The sequence below is a fragment of the Sphaeramia orbicularis genome, chromosome 1 (genome assembly GCF_902148855.1).
Source record: "Sphaeramia orbicularis chromosome 1, fSphaOr1.1, whole genome shotgun sequence".
In the NCBI taxonomy this organism is placed as follows: Eukaryota; Metazoa; Chordata; class Actinopteri; order Kurtiformes; family Apogonidae; genus Sphaeramia; species Sphaeramia orbicularis.
In genome coordinates this window covers 36,512,123-36,538,670 of record NC_043957.1, presented here as the reverse complement: position 1 = coordinate 36,538,670, position 26,548 = coordinate 36,512,123, and the positions used below count along the sequence as shown (strand labels likewise).

General features: G+C 39.2%; 1 protein-coding gene across 2 annotated transcripts; it reads left to right on the top strand.

Moving 5' to 3' along the window:
- The first annotated feature begins 807 nt into the window (after positions 1-807).
- On the top strand, positions 808-17,903 carry map2k7 (mitogen-activated protein kinase kinase 7). Of its 2 annotated transcripts, XM_030136828.1 has the most exons (12): positions 808-951; positions 3,365-3,412; positions 7,417-7,561; positions 7,750-7,816; positions 8,946-9,059; positions 10,095-10,214; positions 10,582-10,689; positions 10,773-10,952; positions 11,115-11,195; positions 12,268-12,410; positions 12,502-12,547; positions 12,669-17,903. In XM_030136828.1, exons 1-12 carry the CDS (start codon positions 828-830, stop codon positions 12,810-12,812), a joined length of 1,320 nt encoding a protein of 439 aa, XP_029992688.1. In that variant the 5' UTR covers positions 808-827; the 3' UTR covers positions 12,813-17,903. The 2 variants fall into 2 exon arrangements, with proteins under 2 accessions (XP_029992688.1, XP_029992698.1); XM_030136838.1 differs by lacking the exon at positions 3,365-3,412.
- Positions 17,904-26,548: the final 8,645 nt, after the last annotated feature.

Below are 26,548 nucleotides of genomic sequence, written 5' to 3'. Positions count from 1 at the left end.
ACACTGTTTTAACCCAGTTTTCCTGCGTCCATGTGACCCAGACATTTCTTGAAATGGTACATACATGGATGTGAAATTTTTAGAATCCGCAAAAGAAAAATACCATGATGATATCTGGATGTAGCCTCCAGTAACAGGTACCCTAGCCTTTTCCTGTAACCAGATAGACACATGGCATATACAATGCTTATTGCCACAGTACTGAGGCAGCAGGGTGACAGGCTACCATCCTACACATGATATAATGAGGGGGCTGATTGGCTTGTTTTTTGTTTGTTTGTTTGTTTGTTTTTAGATAAGATAAGATAAGATAAGATAAGATAAGATAAGATAAGATAAGATAAGATAAGATAAGATAAGACTTTCTTGATCCCACCATGGGGAAACTGCAGTGTTCACAGTAGCAAAATTCAGAAAATAAAGTGCAGAAGGCAGGCCGATCACTCATGTATTTTATTTGTATTTGTATATCAATAGGGAAACCCTACTACTGCTATCAATAAAGTAATTATTAAAGAATCCTTGCACCTTTCTCATCAATCTCGCATGAAATTGTGAAATCTATTGTAAGCAGAATATTGAGGTGTTATATTTTAGGATTTGCATTGGAGTGTTATGCTTAAAGTTGTGTTTTTTTCACGGGCCCCCTGATAATTGGTGATGAAAATAATTATTAGCTGCAGCCCTGGTCCTCCAATCGTTGGCGTGTGCCCGTGTACGTGTCCGTGCGTGCGTATCCGTCCACGCAGTGTGTTCGTGTGCTGCTGCCGACCAGAGAGGGGAGTCGAGAGCTCTGCTGGGAACTACATGGTGCTCAATTTTTCAAGATGTCGTCGTTGGAACAGAGACTCTCGCGAATCGAGGAGAAACTAAAGCAGGAAAATGAAGAAGCTCGCCGGAGAATCGACCTCAACATCGACATGAGTCCGCAGCGATCACGTCCCAGGCCAAGTGAGTGTCCACCGTTGGGGACCGGGGCGTCGGTAACAGCCAGAATAGCGGGGGGGAAATATCGAAGAGGCGGAGGGAGGGAAGGAGCAGAGGTGTTGTGCTGCTCTTAGCTACTACAAGCTAGCAGGCTAGCTACATAAACAAACACCGACTCTGCTTCGTCGGCTGGTTTTATTGTGAAGTCGTTCACACAACAAGTGAGCTTATATCTACAGTGACCAAGCCTAACTGTTTAAAACTGAACCGCTGTCATTAAATAATACGCCGACACTGAAGTCCCCGATCTGTTTTGATCCTGTCCTGTCAAACATGCTAGGCTAACAGGCTAGCGCTTTGAGTGATAGTCGGTGGCAGGCCCAGCGTGATGCAGTTTTGGGTCAGTTTATTAAATTAGACGGTCATGCCATTTATCCGCAGCTTATCCGCATTTTAATGTGTCCATTAACCGGTGACATGGTGTTGATTTATTCGCCAGGAAGCGTTTTTATTACTAGTTTTGACCCTTGACTGTAGACATGCTAATTCGTGCAGGCTATCAGATTGTTCTTGCTAGCGTACAGCAGACGTCAACTAGCTCAATTCTTAAACTGTCAACGTGTAAATTGGACTTTTTTTTTTTTTTTTTTTTTAATTTCGGTAACAACTGGCCTTCCAGTCACTGAGTAAAACCTTTCACAGTTTACGGTGGAGTCGGTACTTTGGTGTGGGCTGGGCCCTTGAACCCGTCTGAAGCAGAAAACTGAGCTACTGTAATAGAGCAGAGAAGTCTACAACACGACCCACCGAGGAAAAACACAGTGGGAGAAATCAAAAGAAACGAATCTCATGTCCTTCCAATGTGACAGCATTTCGTAACTCCAGTAATTTATGAGACGAGAGGCTGCAGAGCACTCTTTCCTATAGATCACCGTCCTGTCCATATCAGGTTCAGAAACACTCACCTGCTTTATCATGCTCTCTTCTTTCCAACATGTTTTGTGGAGTTACATTTTCCTGGTAAGGAAAATGTCACAGTGTAACAGAGTGGACTGTGGGAGAAGGTTGGTGGTATTCTGTACTTTACTTTCCTGTCAGCAAATCCTAGCAAAGCAAGGAACATGAATTCGAATCAACAGTGACAAGATCTGGCTGTTAATGAAGACAGAGCCTGATCACACCTGTATGTAACACACTCAGACACTAGGAATGCAGGGATATATGTGGACCTGTGGGTCTGAATCAGTGGAATACATATGGTATCATATTATATTATTTAAATGAATGCAGTAAACCTGCAGTAAAAGGAGAGCATTGATAGATTTGTCTGTTTGTTAAATTTTTGTGAAAGATATTAACTGTGATTTTCTACACTTATTATGACTTTAGAGACTATTGCATAGTCTTAAACTTGAATTTGTGAGTTCTGAATTGTCACAAACATTATATTTCTTTAAATTATGCACCTGTATGTCCATTTCCTTTGCATGAAAGTCCATAGTTATCACATAACAAAGTCTCAACCCTACCACTGAACCTAGTGTTTTTTAAACTTCATACTTGCTCTAATGGTTTGGCAAAATGTAAGAATTTTAATTTATTAATAATCTTTATTTGTCAGTAGCCTATATTGTATATATGGACATGCAACACACACTGAAATTGATTGTCTGCTTTTACCCCATCACTAGCTAAACATGTAGGATCTGACCACACACACGACCTACTAGGAGCAGTGGGCTGTCACGTCAGGTGTACGGGAAGCAAAAGGTGGAGAAAGTGCCTTGTGCAAGGGCACATCAGCCAACAAGATAAACATTTCCTGCAACCTCCATTTCTACAGCAACCACCAGCAACCTATACTTACTTTTAGATTTACCTGTACCTGTTTGAAAGGAACTGATGATTTATCTTGTGTTAGGAGTTCAGGTTGTTAAAACTGATCACAAAGAACCTAAAAAGAATGATATATATGTGCCTTTTCATATCACCTGTAGGTACAAACACATCAGATTCTGGTGCCTTAAACACTCATTAGAGCACCAAAATGTATATGTTTGATTATAGTCTGGATTATTTAAAAAGAAAAACAAAGACGGAACAATGCTCCGTATTTCTTAGCCATTTTACAGGTTACATTCAGCAGTATATATCATACGTTTCTGGATAAGAGCCACAGACAGTGTAGGGAATTCTGGAAATATTTAAGAAGTGATTATTATAATAGTTTTCAGCTTCGGTTAGGATTTGTTGACAGTTGAAAAACTGGATTCGCAACACCTTTATATGTGACAAGTAGTGTCTGTCAACAAGAACAAGTTATTTGTTTTTTTTTTTCTGATTTTAATTATGTGCCTGTGTGAATGTGTGTGTGATTGCCTCAGTGGTACAGTGCAGTAATGTGCGTGTGTGTGTATATTTTCTTTCCTCCGTCTAGTCATCGTGATCCAACTCAGTCCTGCTCCAGCCCCTTCCCAGCGTGCAGGTATCATTCAATCCATCGCTCTCTCTGCCACTGCACCTTTCTACCCCCTTCCCCATGTCACATCCCACCCCCAGCTCCCTTCCCTCATCCTCTTTTTATCACCATTATATCAGACACCTGTGCATCCTGTTTTCTTCCTCTGTATCGAAAGCCTTTATTAGGTTCTCACCTCCCCAACTTTCCTCACTTTTGACCTTTTAACACTGTTAAAAACATTGTTTTTAAAAATGTTGATTTAATTTTTTATCTAAAAAGAATAGACTAAGTAAAAACAAGATGTAGGGTCATTTCAAGGGAACATGCACATCTAGGACAAAAATCTAAGTTTCTCTTATCCTATTCTGTATGCACTCATTATCTTATTACTGTGATGTATAATACATGCTTGTATTAAAAATATTTGACCTGTTTTCTAGACACATTGGTCCTTACATCATAAAAGGACCAAGAATTGAAACTGTGTCACTATACCCATTGAAACCATGTTATTTTAACTCTGTGTCAATGAGTCTAAAAGTTTCCAATATATTTTCCTAAATTTTGATATCAGTGTAGCTTAATATGTTATTTAACACATCATCATCAAATTCAGTTGAATTTCCTGCGGGAACCGCATGTTAAGCACTTTGGCGTAAACCATGTTAAAATCAGTGACATTTTGATGAAAGCATGTTACCGAGCACATTTTAAAATATTTTTGGTCAAAAATGTTATTTTATGCAACCATCATCCTTACTATGTTTAAGTACTTACAAATACCTACTGAAATATGTAACACACATTGATATAGGTTGTCTGTGTACAAAGTTAGAGCCCATTGAACACCGTGTCACTGCTTGACCTTACCCTGTAACTTATTTTAGACCTGCCTGTAAAAGCCAGTATAGGGATGTATTGAGCCAGACTGACCAGTGATTACATCATCTTCATTATGATATTGGATGCAGTAATTTATGTTAGCACCAGTTGACAAAGTGTACTTGTGTTTCACTGACACAGAATAACCATATATCTTGTAGGCCCAAATATCAGAACATTTCAGTCATCAGTATAAAGTACAATATAACTTTTCTTGCCTCAGGTTACTTGTATTCATCAGTAGTCACTTTTCCATTGACCCTCAAATTACGTGAATATAACTTGCGCATAAAAATTTGCCTAATGTAAAATGACAATTTCGCCAAAACTGTTGTTTTTTGATTTAAAGTTTTTGCGCTGGCAAGAGGTGGTTTTCGGGCATAGCACAAATGGTATATCACACAAAACTACAACGGAAAGACCTTTTTTCGCAACTAGAGTCACATGAATAAAAAAACAAAACAAAACAAAAAAAAAACGGATGTTGACAGATGTTACAATAAGTAAAGAAGAAGAGTTTTAACAGAAACATGGTGCAGTATGTGTGGACACACCAGGAAACTGAATCATTTTTTAATTTAGTACAGGATAGAGGGGTAATATGTAATAATAATAATAATAATAATAATTAATAATTTTGAATATATCTGTAAATCAACATGATAATTACATTTGTCGTCATGTTTATGGCATGACCTCTTGAGTCATCTCGCGATACAAATCATCGCATTTGTGATTTAATGGAAAAACTGACATTACGCACTTCTGTTTTTTCGACATTTAGTAAATATTTGTAAAGTTTTGTGCATATGTCCAATGGAAAAGCAACTACTGGCAACACTTTCCATTTCGTCAATATTGTGCATTTTTAGTGACACACTACTTGTATTAAAAATTGTTTTGTTTTTTTTTCTATTTTAGTTGGCTTATTTTTATATATCTATAATTTGTCCGTACTGTTACAATTTGCATTTACTGTTTTTTAAATGATTATTTGGTTCCTATTTTATATTATTAATGGTCTCTACAAGCAGCATATAGCACCAGAACATCACCATACCTCATGTCTGTGTAAATTTAATTCATTTCAAGCTCCCAAACTTTTGACCCATACTTTGTTTCACCCTCACAGACACAGTTTCTTGCTTTCTTGCACTGTGTCTCTCACTAACTTTTGGTTATTCTACAACTAAATAATACGTTTCAAAGCGTTGATCTGTGTTTCTGAAACTGGTCCTTGGCCAGCGCTCATATTTCAGCCCCATAGTTATTTGCACCTCCGCTCAAATCACATCCTCTCTCCATGTTTCCAGCCCCACTCCTCTCTTTGTCTGTATGTGTCTGTGCCAGTGGCAGGGCAGTGTTGGTGTGTGTTGATATTGACGGTGTAAGTGTGTGGACGTGTGTCAGATAATTAACCCTCGTTTTGCTGGAGGCAGAGAATCACGGTGCATGTGGCTTCTGTGCACGGCACGATGTTTTGGGTTGTGTTTTTGTTTGACACAGTCTCTAATTGAGCATCCCCCTGGTCCATCTGCAGGAGTGCTGTGAACACTCTTGGCTTCTGTCTTTCTATGCCTTCATCCCTTTGACAACTTAAGACTCGCCTTCTTGTCCAAGACTGACTGACTGACTGTCTGATTTCCAGCTTATTCTGTGCTGTGCGGTTTTGGCTGAATTTCTCCACTCTGTTTCTCACACCAGACTGTTTGATGTTGTCCAGTATTTATCTTTTTGCATCCCCTCCTCCTCCTTCCTTTTTGCAGCGGCACTGTTTGAGCAGGAGGCGGTGCAGCAGTGCCTGCGAGTATGTGTGTTTCTGAGTTTCCCCTCGTCCTCGCTCTGCCTGCCCGTTTATCCTCCAATCCGTCCATCTGGAGCCAGCCGAATTATGGAGATGCGATCTGTGCCAAAGACTGCCTGAGTCTTCCTTCCTCTCCACACTAACCTCTCGTCCCTCTCTACTAACTGATTCTCTTTTTATAGGCCGATCCATCCACAGGTGACTCATGGATACAAACACCCTCTGGCACTCTCAGAGGAACTGCCAAACTGCTACAACAACTACAATAATAATGAGAATCAGAGCAGCTAGAAATGTTTTGCCACCTTCAGTCACAAAGCTATGAATGAAAAATTTATGTTAAGTCAAAATGTAAAAAAATTAGCCATCGGGAGCTCGTCTAGGAACATCATGATCCCATAGCTGTTTTTTTTTTTTTTTTTAGATTTTGGGTTTTGTTTTTCTAGCTCCAGTCTTATGTTCCATTGGTTACGATAAAACCTGGACCAAAAATAAAAATCTGGGAACGTGGCCATATCTTTAAAAATAGATTCAACAAAGACACAAATATAAGACGATCAAACAGGTTGTAACCAAATTTCCAAATGAATGTAATTTATTTATAAGAGGAAAAGGTTAAAGGTGACTATCATGCTCAGCTTTCCTGTGTGTTGTGGAAATGCTTTGAGTTAGTTCACAGCTGATTTAAATGTTAGACTGCTCAAAGATTTCAGCCGTGGACAGTTTTATTTGAAATGGAAAAAGCTAGTGACTAGTGCAGTTCAAATAAAACCCAAATTTTTTTTTGAAAAGAATAAGGTGATATCCGCATACAGTACATCCTGAGCTGTGGGCTAACCCTGTCCTGCCTCTTTGCCTCAGAATGGTGTTGCTCTTGCACTGAAATAACAGTCCTGTTTGTTTTAATATTGGGGTGGGACATCAGTGAAACAAAAACAAATCCTTTACCGGGGGCGGGGATTTATATGCTGGTAAAATGCTGTGCAGAATTGAGATAAGAGAAAGAACTCTTTGACCTTTCTGAGGGCATTTTCTCTTGATGCCTCATGGGAAATCATTTTCATTGAGCTGTAAATCAAATAGTTTTCTTGTCAGAAACTTGAATTCAGTGAGCGCACAAAAATCTGAAGATGAAGAGTGTAGAGAGGAAATCTAATGATGTAATACCACAAAAAACTAATATCATCTCTGTCTTTGTTGAATGAATCACTAAAATAACAGAATTAGTGATTGCATGAATTGTCATGGACATCTTACACCTTGTGGTGTGTTAGTGTGAAAGGCACCGTCCTCTCCTTCAGTCTAGTGTCTGTCACTGACGTGTCATATCCCTCCACCTCAGCGCTCCAGCTGCCCCTGGCCAACGATGGAGGCAGCCGCTCTTCGTCTTCAGAGAGCTCGCCTCAGCACCATCCCTACCCCAGCCGCCCTCGACACATGCTCACCCTGCCCACACCTCCATATGGCCTACAGAAGAGCTTAGAGAAGTATGTGCATTTTCAGACACACACTGGTGTTTATCTGATCAATGCGAAGAGTTAGAGCATGACTCTGTGCAGATGCTATTAGTACACATACTTCAGCTACATGTAAACCTAAAAACACACATTGTTGATTGGGATTTTTTTTAACATTCTTTCTCACTCTGCCTTTGTGTGTGTTTCTTTCCTCACAGTGCAGAGATTGATCAGAAATTGCAAGAGATCATGAAACAGACGGGTTATCTGAAGATCGACGGTCAGGTAGGCTGTGCATGCGAAAAAATGTGCAGTTGCTGATGTCTGGAATTCAAAAACTGATAATCAGTGTGTGTGATTTTACCATTTTGCATAAGTATTATACATATGTGAATGTTATTTTTGTCAGCATGTGAAAAGCAACAATATTTTCATTTCCACGGGACCTTTTTGTGATTAAAAAAAAATTATGTGTCATTATTTTACGCATAAGATGTAACTAATAACTAATATGTTTCACATATAAAATGCTATCAGTACCAAATACCTGATCACTCACTAAACAGAGACTGAAGTTAAATAGAGGTTATGGTCACACAGATTGCAGCCTAAAATTCTGTTCTATTCTAAAAATACAGCACAAACTAGAAACCAGAAAGTATTATTGGAATAACATTTATTTAGTGGTAATAGTAAGAAGAAGTAAGAGTTAAAGACTTTCCTTTTAACATAACTCCTCTGTTTGACCATTGTAACATCCAAATATCGTCATCTGTGTTCACAGTATATAAAGCTTGTTGTGGTATAGTGTAGGTCAGGTTAATCCACTTCTTTTAAGTGTCTGTGAACAGAACAGCCTTCCTCTGCATATTTTTCTCTGATTGTAAGTTAGAGTTACGTGTCTACCTAGATGACCGTAAGAGGCCGATGGTGTGGCCTCGTCCAGTTTTACACTGACTGGTCATTTGTCTGCTCATTGTTCGGTGCTGTGATGCATTATGATTGACGTTGTCATTCATAATTTGGAGGATGCTTGAGGGTGTGACTCATCATTATGCCAAATGGTTTCTACTTTCTCTCATTAGCCCAGATGCTGTCGCATTGTCACTCAATGAGAAACCCCTCACAGCTTCTCAGTCACCCCTGATTGGATTTTTATCGAAGCAGAGAAATGATTAATCTGCCGACTGACGTTGTACTCTGATGCGGCCCCGACGGAACAGCCTTATTCCACATCAAAACATTTCTAACACCCACAGGGATTTTCTGATGCCTTTACATATGCTTAGTAACAGTCTGTCCTCATTAATTTTATCTGGGGGAGTTTATGTTTCAGTTGTAGACAGTAGAAATCTCATCAGTTTTCTCTGAAGTTGTGTTTTCTTAGCATCTTTTCATCTTTGTCTGTGCACAGCGGTATCCAGCTGAGGTTACAGACCTGATCAGTGAGGGGGAGATCGGCAGCGGCACCTGTGGACAGGTATTCAAAGTGCGCTTCAAGAAGACATGCCACGTCATCGCTGTCAAAGTAAGAAAGTGTTCAAATCATATCTGGGGTTGTGTTGATGAGGCTTCCGAAAGAATAGTTAGCACCTTTAAAAGCGACCTGTCACAGCAACTTTTTTTTTTATCTGTGCTGAATTGTATAGTTCTTCTGTACATAAATGCTTCTGCTCAAAGCCTTCGAAGGGTTGACACTGTCTACCATGCTTTTATGATGTTCATTATTTATACTCCTGGGTAGGATGACCTGCTCTGACCACCAAAAGGATCAGCCATTGGTACATGTTTTTATACAAGACAATATTTGACATCCAGCCTTTCTACATTTGTGCAATAATTGCACAGAGAAATTCTGATACTTATCTTCTCCATACAAATGATCATTTGTTGTTTTCTGTGCTATATGCCTGTACAGAACTGGGTAAAGGGCTTTTGTTCACTCTGCACCTTATGCACGGAATGTGCTGCAGAAAGACTGGAAACTAACAGAGTTAATTTCATTGGACGCTTTTAAATCCCGACTCAGAGTTCTTGCATTTGTTTTTCTTAATCTTCTTATGACATTATTACTTATTGATTTATTTTTAAATGCATTTGTTATTTGCGTAATCTTGTAACTGTGGTTTGTATTTGCTCCTGCCTATCTTGGCCTGGACTCCCCTGTAAAAGAGGTTCTTAATTTCAATAGGAAAAAAGTTTAAAGTAATAAAATGAAGAAGAAACATGACAAAATTATTAAAATGCAAGAGGAAGTCGATACTCTTTACAGCTCTCGTAGCGTTACAGCATACTAGTTTTTCCTTTTTCTGTTTTGTCTGTTGTAGTGTAACAACACAGTGGCAGTAATAACCCCATGTACCAACCTCTTACTTAAGAGATGACTTAATTATTGTCATCCAGGCTGTTTAACAATTAGCCAGCTAGTCTGCTCACCACAGGAGTCTTTGTATTGTAAATGGTTTGTTTATATAAATGCGCTCCCAGCATGTGATGGCTCCAAACGGTTCGTCTTTTGTAACAACTTACACAACTCTTAAACTTTTCCGGTGTGTGTCTCTAGCAAATGCGCAGAACAGGAAACAAAGATGAGAACAAGAGAATCCTTATGGACCTGGACGTGGTGCTGAAGAGTCACGACTGCCCATACATTATCCAGTGTTACGGCGCCATAGTTACCAACGTGAGTTTGCCAAAACACATGAAAGACAGCAAATTAACAGAACAGTTGTAGTCCATTGATTTATTTACATTGAAGTAAAATTTGGAAAATCATTCAGGGCTGGCCATCAGTCACAGTAATGTCAAGTAAAAGAAAATAAAAAATTCAAGACATAAGTACTTAATAAAAAAGACATGATTTATTTCCAAGAGGGAAAAGAATCAATTGACACCGGCACAAGTAGATGAACAGCTTTACATTTCAAGTTCTCTGAACAGTTTCTGCTGTTTCTTTGAACACTACAGTATGAAGTTTGTCGTCATATCAACATCTAATCTTGCTCTTTTGTCTTGAAGTGAACTAGTAAAAGTTGTATTTTCCTGTACAGACGGATGTATTCATTGCCATGGAGCTGATGGGAACATGTGCTGAGAAGCTAAAGAAGAGAATTCAGGGCCCCATTCCAGAGAGAATCCTAGGAAAAATGACAGTGGCAGTAAGTGGGGATAAAAACAGATGTAAACTTACCTCACTGAATTATTTACTTCTTACCCTCTTCTTCGTTGTGTCCCATTTCAGATAGTAAAGGCGTTGTTGTACCTAAAAGAGAAACATGGTGTCATCCACCGGGACGTCAAACCTTCCAACATCCTCCTGGACGCTAAAGGTCAGATTAAACTCTGTGACTTTGGCATCAGCGGACGCCTCGTTGACTCCAAGGCAAAGACCCGCAGCGCTGGCTGTGCTGCCTACATGGCGGTGAGTCCAAACCCCCGCACACAAAACAGTAGTAGTGACGGACACATGTTATCGCTGTCTGTCGCCTATAGACATTAACCCCACAGAATTATTGGATATTGAAGGAGTAGAAGCAGGACCTGTCAGACATTCAACAGTGTTTATGTTTTTGTGCTCTTGTAGCCAGAGAGAATAGACCCTCCAGACCCCACTAAACCTGACTATGACATCCGAGCAGACGTGTGGAGCCTCGGCATCTCTCTGGTAAAACATTGTCTCATGTTATAATTTTTAATGAACAATTGCTTTTGTCTGCTGCATTTAGCAAGCTTTGACAAGTCTTACAAAAAAGATTGGATCAGTTACAGTTACTCCTTTAAATAACTTTTTGGGAAATATTTATATTGATCACACTGCAATAGAACCGAAAAGTACTAATGCAAATTATGGAGCCCAGTCAGAATTTATCAGCACTCACTCAGCTAGGGTTTCATGATGTTGTGTGAGGGCTAACTGGACATCTCATCAAAAATACAGTGGTGGACTGAATTATGAGAAATCATCAATATACTTTATAACCCATATAATAGAGGCATCATAAGGAGATATAGCTCATTTTCCTACAAAAAACAACTTGGCCCTCTTTCACCCACAGTGTCACACAATCCTTCTGTGTGTGTCCTTGTCGGGTGTGATTGTGGTTAAACTGATTGTGATGGTGAGTCTTAGGACACAGCTGTGTGGTTCTGTTGAATGTACAAGGCCTGTCCTACTCATTAAGGAAATATTTAAGTTAAAAGTGGGTGTTCGCTTCATTTGGTATTTGTTGTACTCAGAACAACCATTTGCATGTTTCATGAACATTAGGAAATTAAATTATGTTTTGGAGGCAAAAAAAAATGGGCCAATATTTTCAGATCTGTCAGGCGTTCTAATAATTTTGGACACCACTGTAGCTACTTCTAGAAGTGATAAATTTAAATGGTTTCTGTTACTGTTACTTTCATCTTATATGTGAAAGTGCAAGTTCAACAAGATCTGGCATGAACACCACATTGCAGTGCTTGGCCTAAGCCTGTTGAACCTATTGGGCAAAGTCATTCATAATGGTCTTACAGAGGTCTTCTCTTACACTGAAGTTCCCAAAACTGACAGAAATCTTGATTACAATATGACGCAAGATAACAGTGAGGCAGTGTGGTTAAATGTTAACTCCGAGCCATAGCAGACCTACTACCATCTTTGCAGTTTAAGAGTGAAAGTGTTTGTACAGTTACATTTTTCCTCTGCGTTTACAAGCAGCACGATCAGATATGAGCAGGTCTTGGTCTTACAGGTGGAGCTGGCCACAGGACAGTTTCCCTACAAAAACTGTAAGACAGACTTTGAGGTCCTGACCAAAGTACTGCAGGAAGATCCTCCGCTGCTGCCTCTCAGCATGGGCTTCTCCCTCGACTTCCAGTCCTTCGTCAAAGACTGGTGAGTGGCATACCCATGAACTATGGTCGTATAAAAGGAAACCCTACATTCATCTTGCAAATCCATATATTGCCGTATGTTTTTCCCACAGCCTCACAAAGGATCACAGAAAAAGGCCAAAATACCACCAGCTTCTCGTACGTGTTCACTCTAAATGAGTATTAAATATTGTTAGATTCGCCAGAATTTGCTTCTTGTCAAGTAAAGCCTAAAATGTCTCCCTGTAACTTTATGGTTTCGTGTGTCTCCCTCATCCAGGAGCATAGTTTCATCCGGCGTTACGAGGTGCTGGACGTGGACGTGGCCGGTTGGTTCCAGGCTGTGATGGATCGCACCGAGTCGCCTCGCAGCAGCCAGTGTTACAGCCACCAGCACCAGCTCCACTCACTCTTCAGTAGGTAGCCTAGCATCGCCCAGCCCAGCCTGGCTTAGCTTAGCCGTACGCTAGTCTAGCCTAGCTTTAGCCTTGCCAAGCCCAGACTTAGCTATGTCTGTCCTAGTCTAGCCCAGCGTTAGCAGCTAAGCCTACCGTTAGACCCAGCCCACATGTCCATCTGTCCACCGGAGAACCTTAGGAGCCCACAGAGGAGGGAGAGGCGGAGACTCAATGGAGGACTCCGACTGCACAGATGGAGTAACGGACTGATGGATGGATGGATGACATAGGTGGTTCTGTTGAGAGGTGTGTTGAATCTGGACAGGCAGACATGGGATGGAAGCAACAGAGGAATATGTGCACTGTTGTTAGCCTCACTCATTCACACCCTTGTATGTTTCGTCACACTTTCAGATCGTCTATGTCTTGTTTCTACATTTCCACCACTTATCATGAATCTTTCAGCTACATGTCTGTGTGCAGCATTGATCCAAGCCGCTGGATTGGTCAAACAGAGTAGTCACTACACACTGGAACAAATCATCTACTACATTAGCAAACATGGATCTCACTTGTACATAAATGTTATGAAAAGACACAAAATGTCCTGTGCAATTATGATTCTATGATTCAGGTGTTTCTACTATCACACATTCTCAGGCTGTATCATGGTGTGTGTGTGTGTGTGTGTGTCTGTCTGTCTGTCTGTCTGTCTGTCTGTCTGTGTGAGTGTGTACAAGTCAAGACACAGTCACTGATTTGTTTAATTTATTTCTAAGCAGGAATATGTTTTTTGTTTGTTGGTTATTCACCTTCACACTACGGCTCTAACACACACAAGAATGGTTTAATCTGCCGACTGTGCTTCATTTTTATCTTTAAAGATTATAACTCATTAATTTGCTTATGAATTGTGTTTAGAATATCCATTATTTTATTCAGAAGCTGCATAATTGGAAAAACTGAATGAAAATGATTTACAAAAAAATTAGTTTAGTAGAAAGACATTGATGTTGTATGTTTTTTTTTTTTTGGTCAGAGTGACTTACTGCAGAATGTTGTAAGTGATGGAGGCTATTCTGATTAGGAAAAAGTAATGGGAGTGAAAGGCAAAGAAAGTAAAAGAAAGCCGACCAGGGCGGTTGTACTCGTGTGGTGGAATAGTTGGACGATTTGACAGAATGTTTGGAAGCAAAAATGGGAGCATTGTGTTATCTTTCATGGAGAAGACAAAGAACGGAAACTTGTACAAAGAACTGAAATGGATTAGATCCTTTTACCTGTGGAGCATTTCTTTACTTCACACTCTTTGTCTACCTCTTCTCTGGTCCACCTCTCAGTCTGTGTCATGTATGGCTCCACTGGTACAGACCAAAGGCAGTATGTAGTTCATTGTCAGTGGAGGCTGAGATTTAGATCTGCTCCGTTAAGACATTAAGAAAACACAAAGATGTCCCGACTATGTTTTTAGGACCTGGATCAGGGGTCTCACAACTGCAAATAAGTCACTTGTTCCATCCTTTGCATAATTGGCTTTTTTCTTCAGAATTTAGCACCTGCAGCAGAATTTGGTAAACACAACAGTGGTCCTGGTTTTCGATAGAACAGGGGTAGTTTAATATGTCCTGTCTTGTAAGAAAGCCATTATCAGTTAGCTAAATGTGTGAAACAGCATTCAAAACCTGTCAAGTTCAAGGTGTGATTCTCTATTGAGACTTAACACCCTGTTCCCACGTCTGGATGAATTTGAGACCCCTGATCTTTAAGTTCAACAAAATGACCTTGAGTGTGTCTTTATGATCCCAACAAACTGTGGTGGGTGTGTCAAACAGCTTTGTGCAGATGTAGTGTAGGAGACTGGTAGCACTGCCCCCCCTCTTGCAGGGTCACAGCCAAAGCCTGCTAGATGTACAGACTCAAACCTCCCACACTCCATCACGCACCAAACCAAATCACCGCTAGACACAGAGACCTGAGGAGTGGCGAGCCAAGAAAGGGGGAAAATGTTAAGTGTCAAGAGTGTGGGCGACCAAGGTATGTTGTAAAGATGGAAGAAAAGATGAGTGGAAATGACATGAAAAAGAGTGGAGAGGACTGTGTGAGGCGAGAAAGAAGTTGAGCAGAAATGAGAAAGTAGGATGGGAAGATTCAGAAAAGTCAAACAGACTGGAGTTAGTGTGGACAAAAGGAAGTTCATGTGTGAGGAAAAGGGAAGGTTTCACAGGACTGCCATGCTTTGAGGAGAAGTGGTTCTTGTAAAAAGCTTTCATGGTGTTTTACCGACCTATCAGTTCTGATTTTAGCAAGTGAATTAGCGTTTGTGTTGATGTTAATTGTTCTGTTCAAACTATGTTATTTATTTACATTGCCACTGCTGCTACTTTATATTGCTTTAGACGCTGCTGTCACTTCTTTTCCCCAAAGGACAAATATTTTATTTTATTTTTTTTCCTTTTAAGCCAAATAACTGAAATAATGCAATGTCTACACGTGTTACCAAATACATAAGTCTGAAGGCAAAAGCAAGTGAGGGATGTGAAGATGGAATAGAAGAGAAAGTGCAGGGAGGTGAAGAACACACAAAATGTACTAACTCACAAATTATAAACACACCTCACCTCAAATGTGTTTTATGTGTAATGGAAGTAGTTAATCACTTGTATCACATTATCACACTACAACTCTGTACAGTGTAGATAAGATCACAGCGGATGTCTGTCTGTCCAGATGCTTTTTTGTCACATCCATCCTTTGCTCTGTCCATCCATCCCTCCATGTGTCCAGGTCACCTGCAAGCTTGACAACCTTGACAGTTCACACCAAAGGTGTCCACGACTCGACAGAAATACGAAAGAGCATTGTTGTTATTGTTATGACTGTTGTTATTGACTTTATAATTGATTACTCTCAGCTACGATATATATGAAATCTCTCTATAGCTAGTAGGAGAGGGGTGTAGGGGGGGCGCTGTAGTGTTGCAGTGCCTGTGTGTGTGTGTCATATACTGTACAGAGGGAGACTGGTGCACTAACACACAGCCACAGCTAAGCAATAAACGGAGCCGGTCTGTCCTGCTCAGTCAAACTAACCAAGAACCCGTGTCACAAAGCAAGTTGAGTTAAAGGAAAGATTCCCTAGTGTTGAACAGAGCCTGCAGTGGCAAACATTTGAATACAGAAATCCATACTAAAGAGCCAGTGTTGGCCACTGGAACCATTCCCTCTGAGGATATGACAGGCTCAAATTAAGCTCAATAAACAAACAGGTTTGTAGTTACACATGATTATACACTAAGGAAAACACAATTAGGAATTCTACAATACACTACTACTGAAAGATCGCCTTAAATCTTATACTGCAGTCCTGTAAAGTGTATCTGTTATTGGTTAATATGGATTGTCTTCTTTCATAGATGTTTATCACATGAGACGTGAAGTAAAAACAAGTAGTCAGCACATCGACATAATCAGAGCCACGAGTAAAGTACATAAGATGACATTGAACAAAAATGCATACAGGGTTTACCAGGTTAATGCAACTCCGGAAAGTGACCATACACCATTTAACAAGCATAAAATGGAAGTGATAATGATGTAATAGTCAGGTCTTCTCAAAGGGCAGGTTTTCATTCATCCATTTTCCAAACCTTTAATCCCTTGGAGGGGTATGGGCTGTAGGTGGGCTACACCCTGGATGTGTTGTCAGTTCACCGCACAACCAGTTTCCACTGATGTAGTTTGAAATAAGCTCCAAAAACAATTAATCCTTCACATCCCACAATGCATCTTTCCTCAGACCTCTTGAGCTCTTAATGCCTTTTTCTCCCTCTACATCTCCCTCTACATGTTGTGGTAAATCTTAGTGATAATCCTGGTAATGTCGCCAGTGTAAGACTTACAAATGGTTGTAAACATACTTTGAATCTGATTCTTAAATTTAATCTTCTTCACTTCAGGTAGCTACGATCTGGTCCAGCTGAAAGGGAGGACACTTCATTATACTTTAATATCGAGCCCAAATAGGGATGAGATGTTTTTGTGACACGGGCCCCTGAGTAGATGCGATGGCGAGCCGCCCCGCTCCGTTAGCTCAGCCTTTGTCAGATTTTAATCTTGAGCTGGAGTTTAAATTGAAGCCACGGTTTATCACATCAAATTCCCACCGTTGTTTGTCACCTGGGGTCTGACCCCACTGCTCAGCCTCCTCTTGTAGATATAAACCCTGATCTGGTGCTTTAGCATCCGTCAGCTGTACTGATCCACCAGCACAGCCTGAGGTGGTGCAGAAATGGTGCAGAAAAAAACAAATCAGCGAATGAAACCCACCTCTCACTACTATGTGCACTGTCAAACTTTGGCTCTGTGTGTATGTCTCAGCTCAAAGCACGAAGCTAGACCCAGTCTCCCACTGTCAAACTTTTATGTATTAAGCTGTTGTATGTTTTTTTGGGTTTTTTTTGTCTTTTTTAACAAACACACGCACACATTCGCTCTGTTGATATTGTGTGCATTTCCAAACACCTGATTGGGTGACGGTGCCACACTTCACCTCTGTGAAACAAACCTGATCAGGTCTAGGTGTGTATCCGATTGAAACAAAATGTCTGTCGGCGTGTGTGTGTGCATGTTGAGGAAACAAACATCCAATCACTAAACTACACACACACACCAAATGTATAAAGTCATCCCATCCAACACAACAATGCTGGCTACTGCCAACAGCGGCTTTATCTGTATATTAGCTTGTCCGGTGCAAGGCCAGACCAGCAGTGTGTAAAAACAGAATAAAGCTAGTTCTTAGTGTGTACCTGCGCTGCGTCTCGGCAACCGAGAGGAGGCGTGTGTGTGCGTGTGTGTATTGTAACCCCATCTGTAAGTAAACCAAATATCATTTTCACTATGCAGTCATTCAATCCATGTCAGCTTGCTTTGACGGGGAGAGAAAAGACTTCTGTACATACACAGACATACGTGCGAACTGGACTTAGCAACAGTATGAGAGGATTATTTTTGGGGTGTTTTTTTTTTTTTTGTTTGTTTTTTATTTTCCGAGCCCCCTCCCTGTGTGATTAACATCACCGCCTTCAGCTAGTTCACCCTAACAACGAGAGAAAAAAATGAAAGAGAGAGCAAGAGTTATGTGTTGAATGAGCTGACAAATATTTAAGGATTGTATTGGGGTCTGGGAGGGTCTGGGGTTAGATGGGGTTTGTAGTTTTGGGGAGATGCAGATCAATGCTGTAAAGTATATCAATTGCATGTTATTGTCACCGCTGTAACTGCCATTGTTTTGTTTATTTGTTGTGTTTAGTTTTTTTTATTTTTTTTTTTCTCAAGACAACGGTCGGTTGGGGCGGGGATGCACAAAACTTTATCCTTATTTATGATTTTTACACATATAGTCTGTATTGTTTTTGTTTGCAAAAATGTTGAATTATTGTGACACACTTTTGCCTTTTTTTTTTTTGTCTTTTGTCATTTTGCAATATATTTTGGACCCGTCACTAGTTGTCACAGAGGAGCTGTATCTGTATTAGAAGACAGTGTTTGTTTGTTTGTTTGTTTGTTTGTTTGTTTCAACGTCCTGTTTCTCCTCGTGTGTCTTTGTTTTCAGTAAGCCGTGCGAGTGTGGCGAGTGTGTGTTTATTCGTCTACCAAAAGTCTTTATTGATGGTGATTATTATTAGCTTTTATTCTTGTCCATTGTCTTGTTTTTTATTATAATGATTGCTACGATTACTGTTTTTATTATCTTTATTATTATTATTATTATTATTATTATTATTTTGTTGTTTTTATTATTATTCAGGGCAAAGATGACACCAAATTGAACAAAGAAATAAATGGGTGATCCCTGATGGCGCTAAGAGGTGGAGCTATCGTTTTACTTACATACGCTGTAGTGTGTGTCCACCTGATCTAAAGCAACCACCACATAAGGAAAACCTCTGAGCTGAAAGTCTAATAGTATTTTTTATTATTACTTTTATTATATATTTTTTCTTTTGATCAGATATCATGATCAATTTATTTCTTGTTACCCCTGTTCGGGTCATAAATTGTGTGCTGTTATTTTATCCCACTCACCCTTTATGCCCATTGCTTTTGGAGTTTGTTTTTTTATTCTATATTATTTTATTATTATTTTTTATTCTTTCTGGTTTGTCTGATGCTGTAGTAGTGAGCTGATTGGTCAAATACCAGAGTTTTTTTGTTTGTTTGTTTTGTTTTTTTTTTTCTTCCTCTAATGCTGAGACTGTTGTGACTGATGTTGCACTCGCGATGGGTTTTATTTTGCTTTTTTGTTAATTTTTTTTTGTTTTGTTTTGTGTTGCTGATTGAGAGGAGCATATTGGGTGTGAAAATGTGCAAACTTTTTATTTACCTTATTTTCTGTAAGTCGCAGCAGTTATTTTATCAATCATAGATCTGTGACACAGAGCAAGAAAATGATTCAACAGTGTATTTTTTTCACTGATATTTATTTATTTTTCATTTTTATCTTTTTTTTGGTTTGTTTTTTTGTTTATATGTATTGCTTTTTTTTGTGGAGGGCAAACAGGACTCAAGTAGGGGAGTAGTCTGTCATTGGCATTTTATCATTGTGTACAAAAGCATCTATCACACTAATGCTTCACAGGTTAAAATAGAAACTACAGGCTTTACTGTGACTGTCAGATTTGTTATTTTCACTGTTTTGTCTTTCAGAAAAGTCCCGACAAACAAAGGGTTTTAACGCTGAGTAAAAACACAGCATGATGTATCCGAACTCTAGTAGTCATAGTTCAGCTTGTATTTTTTGAGACTCGAACAGTTTTGCATCAGTAAATACTGAACGCCAGCCGCGATCCTAAATCCGACCAGATATGTTTTATGTTGTTTCATCTGTGAAACTCTAGCAGCTCATGGGCTGATTGGCTTGTTTATTAACCCGTACTCTTCCCTGTTAACAAAGTGGGACACCTGCTTGGAAATATCATTACAGTTTGTTAGACGGTTGCTTGGTTTTAATAAACGCTGTTCTCAGTCCAGATTGCATGACTTGCTAGTTCGCGGGTGGGTGGAGGATCAGTTTTAAGGCTTCTTGTATGTACAACACCATGGATATATTGTCTTGACAGTTGTATCAATTGACATAGCTTTACTGCCTGTTTTTTTTTTCTTTTGTTTGTCTTTTTTTTTTTTTCTTGTTGTTGTTGATGTTGTTTTTGGCTGTATTTTATTATTTTATTTCCCCCACCCCAAGTCTCATTTCAAACAGAATAAATGCCATTATATTGTGAATACCTCAGGATTTTTTTGGAGAAAAAAAACAATAAAACACTTAAAAATCAAATAAATAAATAAATAAATAAATAAAAACTCATAAAAAGTTTCTTTGTCATCATGGTATTTTTTTTATATAATTTCATGAACCTATTGTGTTTAATGCTTTGGGTACATTTGAATTTAACATCTCATGGATTTGGTCTCAGTGGTGAACAATATGTTACATAAAGACACAAAACTGATTATGACAGTTATATAAAGTGTAGCAGTGATATAAAATGAAACAGTTATGTAAAGTGTAGCAGCGATATAAAGTGAAACAGTTATATAAAGTGTAACAGTTATATAAAGTAGCAGTGATACAAAGTGAAACTTATATGAAGTGTAGCAGTGATATAAAGTGAAACAGTGATTTAAATGTAACAGTTATGTTAGCAATCTACGGTGGTTTGGAAAGTGGGTGTAGTTCAACTACATAAGGTGCTTGGATATTTTAAAGTCTCTTCGTATCAGTCCTAATGTGGTCATGACTGAGACAGAGACCGAGACCCCCCGACCACTCAGTGATGAGTTGTACAGTCTGATGGTCGGGGGGATGGCAGAGTTCCTGAGCCTGCTGGTGGAGCAGGTCACAGACAGCAGCCTGGGGCTGAACACACTCCTCTGCCTGCTCACTGTCCTGTGCAGAGGATGCTGGGGGTTGTCCAGGATGGACACAATCTTCTCCAGGGTCCTTCTCTCTGCTGCTGACACCAGGGAGACTAGCTCTGTTCCCACCACTGAGCCAGCTCTCCTCACCAGTCTGTCCAGTCGTGCAGTGTCCCTTTTTTTTAAAAATGCTGCCTCCAACAGATGACAGCATAAAAGAGAACACTGGACACGACCGACTGGCAAAACATCAGCAGCAGTTTCTCGCAGATGTTGAAGGACCCCAGTCTCCTCAGGAAGTACAGATGACTCTGTCCTTTCCTGTAGATGCTGAAGTTTTACATGTGATGCAGAGGTGTATAACTCCAAAAGTGTATAACTCCAGGAAAACTCATTAGATATAATAGAACCATACTAGATATCTGTAGCAAATGTGAGAAGGAAAAAGGTAAATTTTTCCAAAGTATTTGCCAATGTACTGAAATATAAACATTTTTCCAAGAAGTGAAACAATGCCTCCAAAACATGTACCTTCAGTCTCTCAACTTTTTATATTAGATTTAGATGATATTAGATTTATACTCAGATAATTTGAAGAATAAAAAGACAAATCTTTGTAGAATTAAGCTTATTATTAGCAGAGTAATAGCCCTCTCATTGAAAACACCAGAAGACCATGAGAAAGCAGAAGGTTGTCCAAGTTGTCTACAACTCTCACGTCAGAGAAAAAATACCAATACAAGAAAACATCATCACAATTTCCATCATGTAATATGTGTCATGATGGAAGTTCCTGGGAACGTGTAAACAGTAAACCTCTGTGGTAACCAAATATTGAAGCACAAAACCTCCTTTCTGAAACCTTAAAATAACTTGTTTTTTGCAGAATGCTACTTATAAAAAGTAATATAGTCCACAAACTGTGTATTACTTATGGGTTTTGCTACCAAATAGCATTACGGAAGAAAATAGCAAGTTATTTTTTGTTGTTGTTTGCATTTTTCAGCCTGATTTGATTACATTTTCCAGAACTTTGAGGTGCAGTGGAATTGCAAACCACATAGATTACCAGGAACATAAATTCCTGGAAATAAAAGTTCCTGATGTGTGTGTGTTCAGACCTGATGTTGACCGGTCACTATGGTGATGGAACACACATCCAGAAGTGTCATCACAGTCACTAAGATGACAAAAGTGTACTTACAAAGACTTTCATATAATATTATCAGTCAGTCATAAGTTCACTCTCCATAGTTTTAACTCATTTGACTAAAGGGAACAGACATCTCCTATGAAACCCTGTGAGATGATTAACCTCAGTGAGAACACACTAAAAACAGATGCAGATGGTGAGGGAACAAACAGAACAAGAAAATGGAACTGTCTCACGCAGGATCAGAATAAAGACACGTTAAACACAGGTTTAAACAGTGACACATTATAAACAGATGGAGAAGAAAGAAAACGGGTGGTTGTGTATATGAGGGTCGACTGAGGGTGAGACCAGGGGCAGGCGACCAGGTGTGAGCAAGAAAATGATTTGGAAAAACACAAGGGCACAACCTACAAAGATAAGTATCCAAAAAATAAATTCTAAAATAAGCCAGGGCAATATGGAGCTGTTTTTAGTTTCAACATAATTAACATCATTGTTGTAACCCTCAAAGACCTGACCAGGCACCATTGATCCAAAGCATCTACTGATCTAAAATCTTAAATAACCTCTAAACCACTAATCCTATCAATTCATATAAATAATTCAGGTAAAAGTCACCTTTTAATCATCATTAGAAATGACCCATGTGGACGTTCAGAGGCTCTATAGTGAAACACTCTTCAACAACACTAATTCACCAGTAAAACCCATGGAGTCGGATCAATGACAATGGATGGAGATACTTATTTTATGCTCAGTTAATGAGGTATTTTGATATTAAAAAAAAAAAAAAAAGTCCTTCATTTTCTCATGTCTGAGGAACCTTTGAATTTACTCAGAGAACATCTATGATCAGTAAATTAAATATGGGAAAATACTTTATATTCAGTAATGCAAAATGCAGAGGCCTATATTGTAAAAAAAAAAAAAAAAAAAAAAAGAAAGAAAAAAAAAAACAGTGATAAATCACAGAAAACATTAAAGGTAGACAAAAATTCATTTGGAAGGCCTCTTTTCTTCAGTTTCCTCTGTTCTAATACAATAACCTTGTATGAACATTTATATGATCAGTAAATTAAATATAGGAAAATACCAGATTTTCACTGAAAAATGTGAAATGTAGTGGATAATATTATGATAAATGAGGATAAATCACTAATGAAAGGGTAAGTACGGAGAAAACCCAGAAAAAACTAGGTTTTTAAGGTTAAATAACTTTCTTCTCTTTCTGTGAAAATAGTTTTTAGAATAGTTTTGGATAATTTGTATATTACTGAAATAAGTGAACAGAATGGCTCACCGCTGTGGCTGTGGCCTGCTGGGAGCCGGGGTTTGGAGCACAGCTTGGGTCGGAGTTCTGTAAACGAAACTGGTTCCATATATGGATCTTGAAACTGGTTTCAAGTACGGAACCATCTTCCCTCTGCCAAATAATAATAATGGTGTTATTTAAGGTGAAACAGACACATTACAGTGGCACTTCACAATCACTCCATTGTGGTGAATGAGGCGATGTCTGTCCATCACCACTAATATTACTTCCTGTCTGGACCAGGTCTGGACACGCCTCTTATCTAACCATGCCTCCACGTCAAAAAGAGGTCAGAATGTTTTGCAACCACAGAAAAGTTTTGGAACCGCAGAAGCATTTTGTAAAAGCAACAAACAGGTTTGTAGGTGCATTTTTAAAAAGAAGTATGTATTTCTAATCCAACAGAGTGGAAGTGGTGCTGGGTCTTCTTCTTGGTGATTATCCACAGGTGCTCTTTGGAAACTTGTGGTGTGTCTGGCTATTCAGGGTCAAAAAAATCCGCATGAGCATGCTAGATTTCAAAAAATATTCCCAGGCACTCTGTAGGATTTGTGTAAAAATAAAATACCTTTATTACTTCATGGCAATCTTTTAAAATACAGCCAATGCGTTGCGACCTCTGGTCTTCATCAGGGCTTTTTTCACTAGTATATTTCTGTTGTACAAAACTTCACTTGCACTTACACTACTTCACGTCCGTTCACAATGTTATCTGGCCTCATCTTGACACCATACATTTGGAACTGAAAAATACAGCATTGAATTTTATGATCAACACCATTTGACAAGACTCCCCCATGACTGTCAGTGTCTTCTGTGGTCTGGATTGAACCCCTCAGAGGGCCAGTTTTGGCCCGTGGGCCGTATGTTTGACACCCCTGATCTAGTGCAGTATGCTGTTTTTGCACACATAGAGTTCTTTGCCATCTTTTTGTAAGTATACATATAATTGTACTGCACATATTGCTCTGGAGTCTAAAATTTACAATAAGCCATATTTGACTGATTGAAATATCTCAAAAGAAAAATCTCAATTCAACAAGTTTTAGTTTCTTTGGTTTTCATTATATTTTGTATATTATTAACAGTGTAAACCTGAAGATACAGATGTAAAAATGTTTCATAAATTAGCAGACTATCAGGTCCATGTGGGCTAGCTCACACAGAACCCAGATTGTAATTTCTTGTTTTGTCCACAGCATGGTGCACTGTTCCTTCACATGTACTTGTGTGTTTATCCTGAGTCGAATCACTTCAGGTTATGCTCTATACATAGAAGAAACCTACAGGGGTTGGACAAAATAATGGAAACACCTTAAAAAATCAACAAAATATAATTTAATATGGTGTAGGTCCGCCTTTTGCGGCAATTACAGCCTCAATACTCCGAGGTATTGATTCATACAACTTGTGAATTGTTTCCAAAGGAATTTTAAGCCATTCTTCAGTTAGAATACCCTCCAACTCTTTTAGAGACGATGGCGGTGGAAATCGACGTCTTACTTGAATCTCTAAAACTGACCATAAATGCTCAATAATGTTGAGGTCTGGGGACTGTGCCGGCCATACGAGGTGCTCAACTTCATTAGAATGTTCCTCATGCCATTCTTTAACAATTCTAGCTGTATGGATTGGGGCATTATCATCTTGAGGTGAAGGTGTTTCCATTATTTTGTCCAACCCCTGTACATTGTGTGTTACAACCTATTTTACTTTTTATGTGAAGCAATAGGGGTGACTGATGGATTTGGGTTAGAAGTATGTTGGTGAAACATGAAAACTGGACTGTTTGTGTGTTTTTGTTTTTTTTTTCTTGTTTAAGGATGATGTGTTCAAGCCTGCCACAATAAAAAAAAAAAAATCTTATGTGTCTTCCTGTTTTGGCCTCTGCACTTTCCCCCACCGCAGTTACATGACCTAACATGACTTGACATGACTGGCCAGCTTCTGCTCCCTGTTGAAAAAACATACACAGCAGCAGCAAATGTTGAAGATTTCAGCTACATTTAGTAACTTGAAACTGTTTTTTATTCAGGCTGCGTTACAGTAATATAACTTTTTTATGTGTATGCCATGCAGAAAAGGGCCATGATCACCTTTCACTGGGGGGTATTATGAGGGGTGGGAGACTGAGGCGAGCTGTGTGATAGTGGTGTAACAACAGACTGTACCCTGAGGCTGCAAAAATGGGCTGATGAGTGAAAGAAGTTGGTCCTGCAGTTTATTAAGACACAAAACATATCACTAATAAAGTACATTTATATACAAGTGTTAGGGAGCAAAATCCAGTGATATGTTTTACGCACTGTACTGACTTCATGTGTAAGAAGAGATGGATCGGAGGTAGTATGTTAATGCTTTTGTGTCTGGATCAGGATGTATGAAACATGAGCTCACGTCCAACAAGTTTGTTTTCATTCTTACCAACAGAATAATGGACAGTTTGTTTCACTTTGAAACAGGAAACTGTGCAGGATTAAAAAATCATCTGTAGTTTATATTAACATTTGCACACATCCTATAATGGGCCGTGGCATCGCTGTGTTTCATTCACGTTGCGACATGCAGAGCTGACTCTTCTATCAGTCCACCTTTAATGTGTGACAGTTCTGAGACAACAGGAGGACCAGGGCTTGGAGTAATGACAGGGTTAGAAAGGAAACTTTACACCGCTGCAATACACAACAATAGACCACACCTCCCTCAAGCTCTCTGCTCTGCACTCTACTAGCTTTCTGATTTGCTTTTTCTCCTCCTTTTTGTTTCTCTGTCTCCTCACTCTGACCATATATGGTAGGAAATTACATGAAAAGCTCATTGGTTGAAGGGAGACAGTGCAGGTAGACGTTTGTCCTTGTTTGGGATGTATTGCGACCACACCCTTCGCTGCATTTGTACAGTGGTGGAAAAAAAAGGTTTTGGACACACCATGCATTTGTGATGTACTGCATTAAGAATCACTTCAAAGTCATTGAACTCTACCAAGTATTGTTCTATTCTCCAACCGCACATGCTCCCTTCTGCACATGCTCTGTTCCATCAAAGTCAAAACTGGATGTTTCAGCAAAATAATGGAACACTTCTAAGACATGAAACGTTGAAACTATCAAGAAGTAGGTTCTGTTGTTTTTTTTCTGGTTAACAATAAACAAAAAAAGGGATTTGTTTGTGACTGTCTGATGCAGCCACACTTTATGAAACACAAAAAAATTCTGTGAATTTTTCATGATATTTGAGATTGTTTAACATTTTCAGGGTGTCTGAAAAGTTTGTTTCCACCTCTATGCTACATTTTAATTGACATCAGTAACTGATCCAGTAACAACTATCCCGAACATTGTTTTAGTCTCCTGCATTTTATTTCCCTGCACAGCCAGT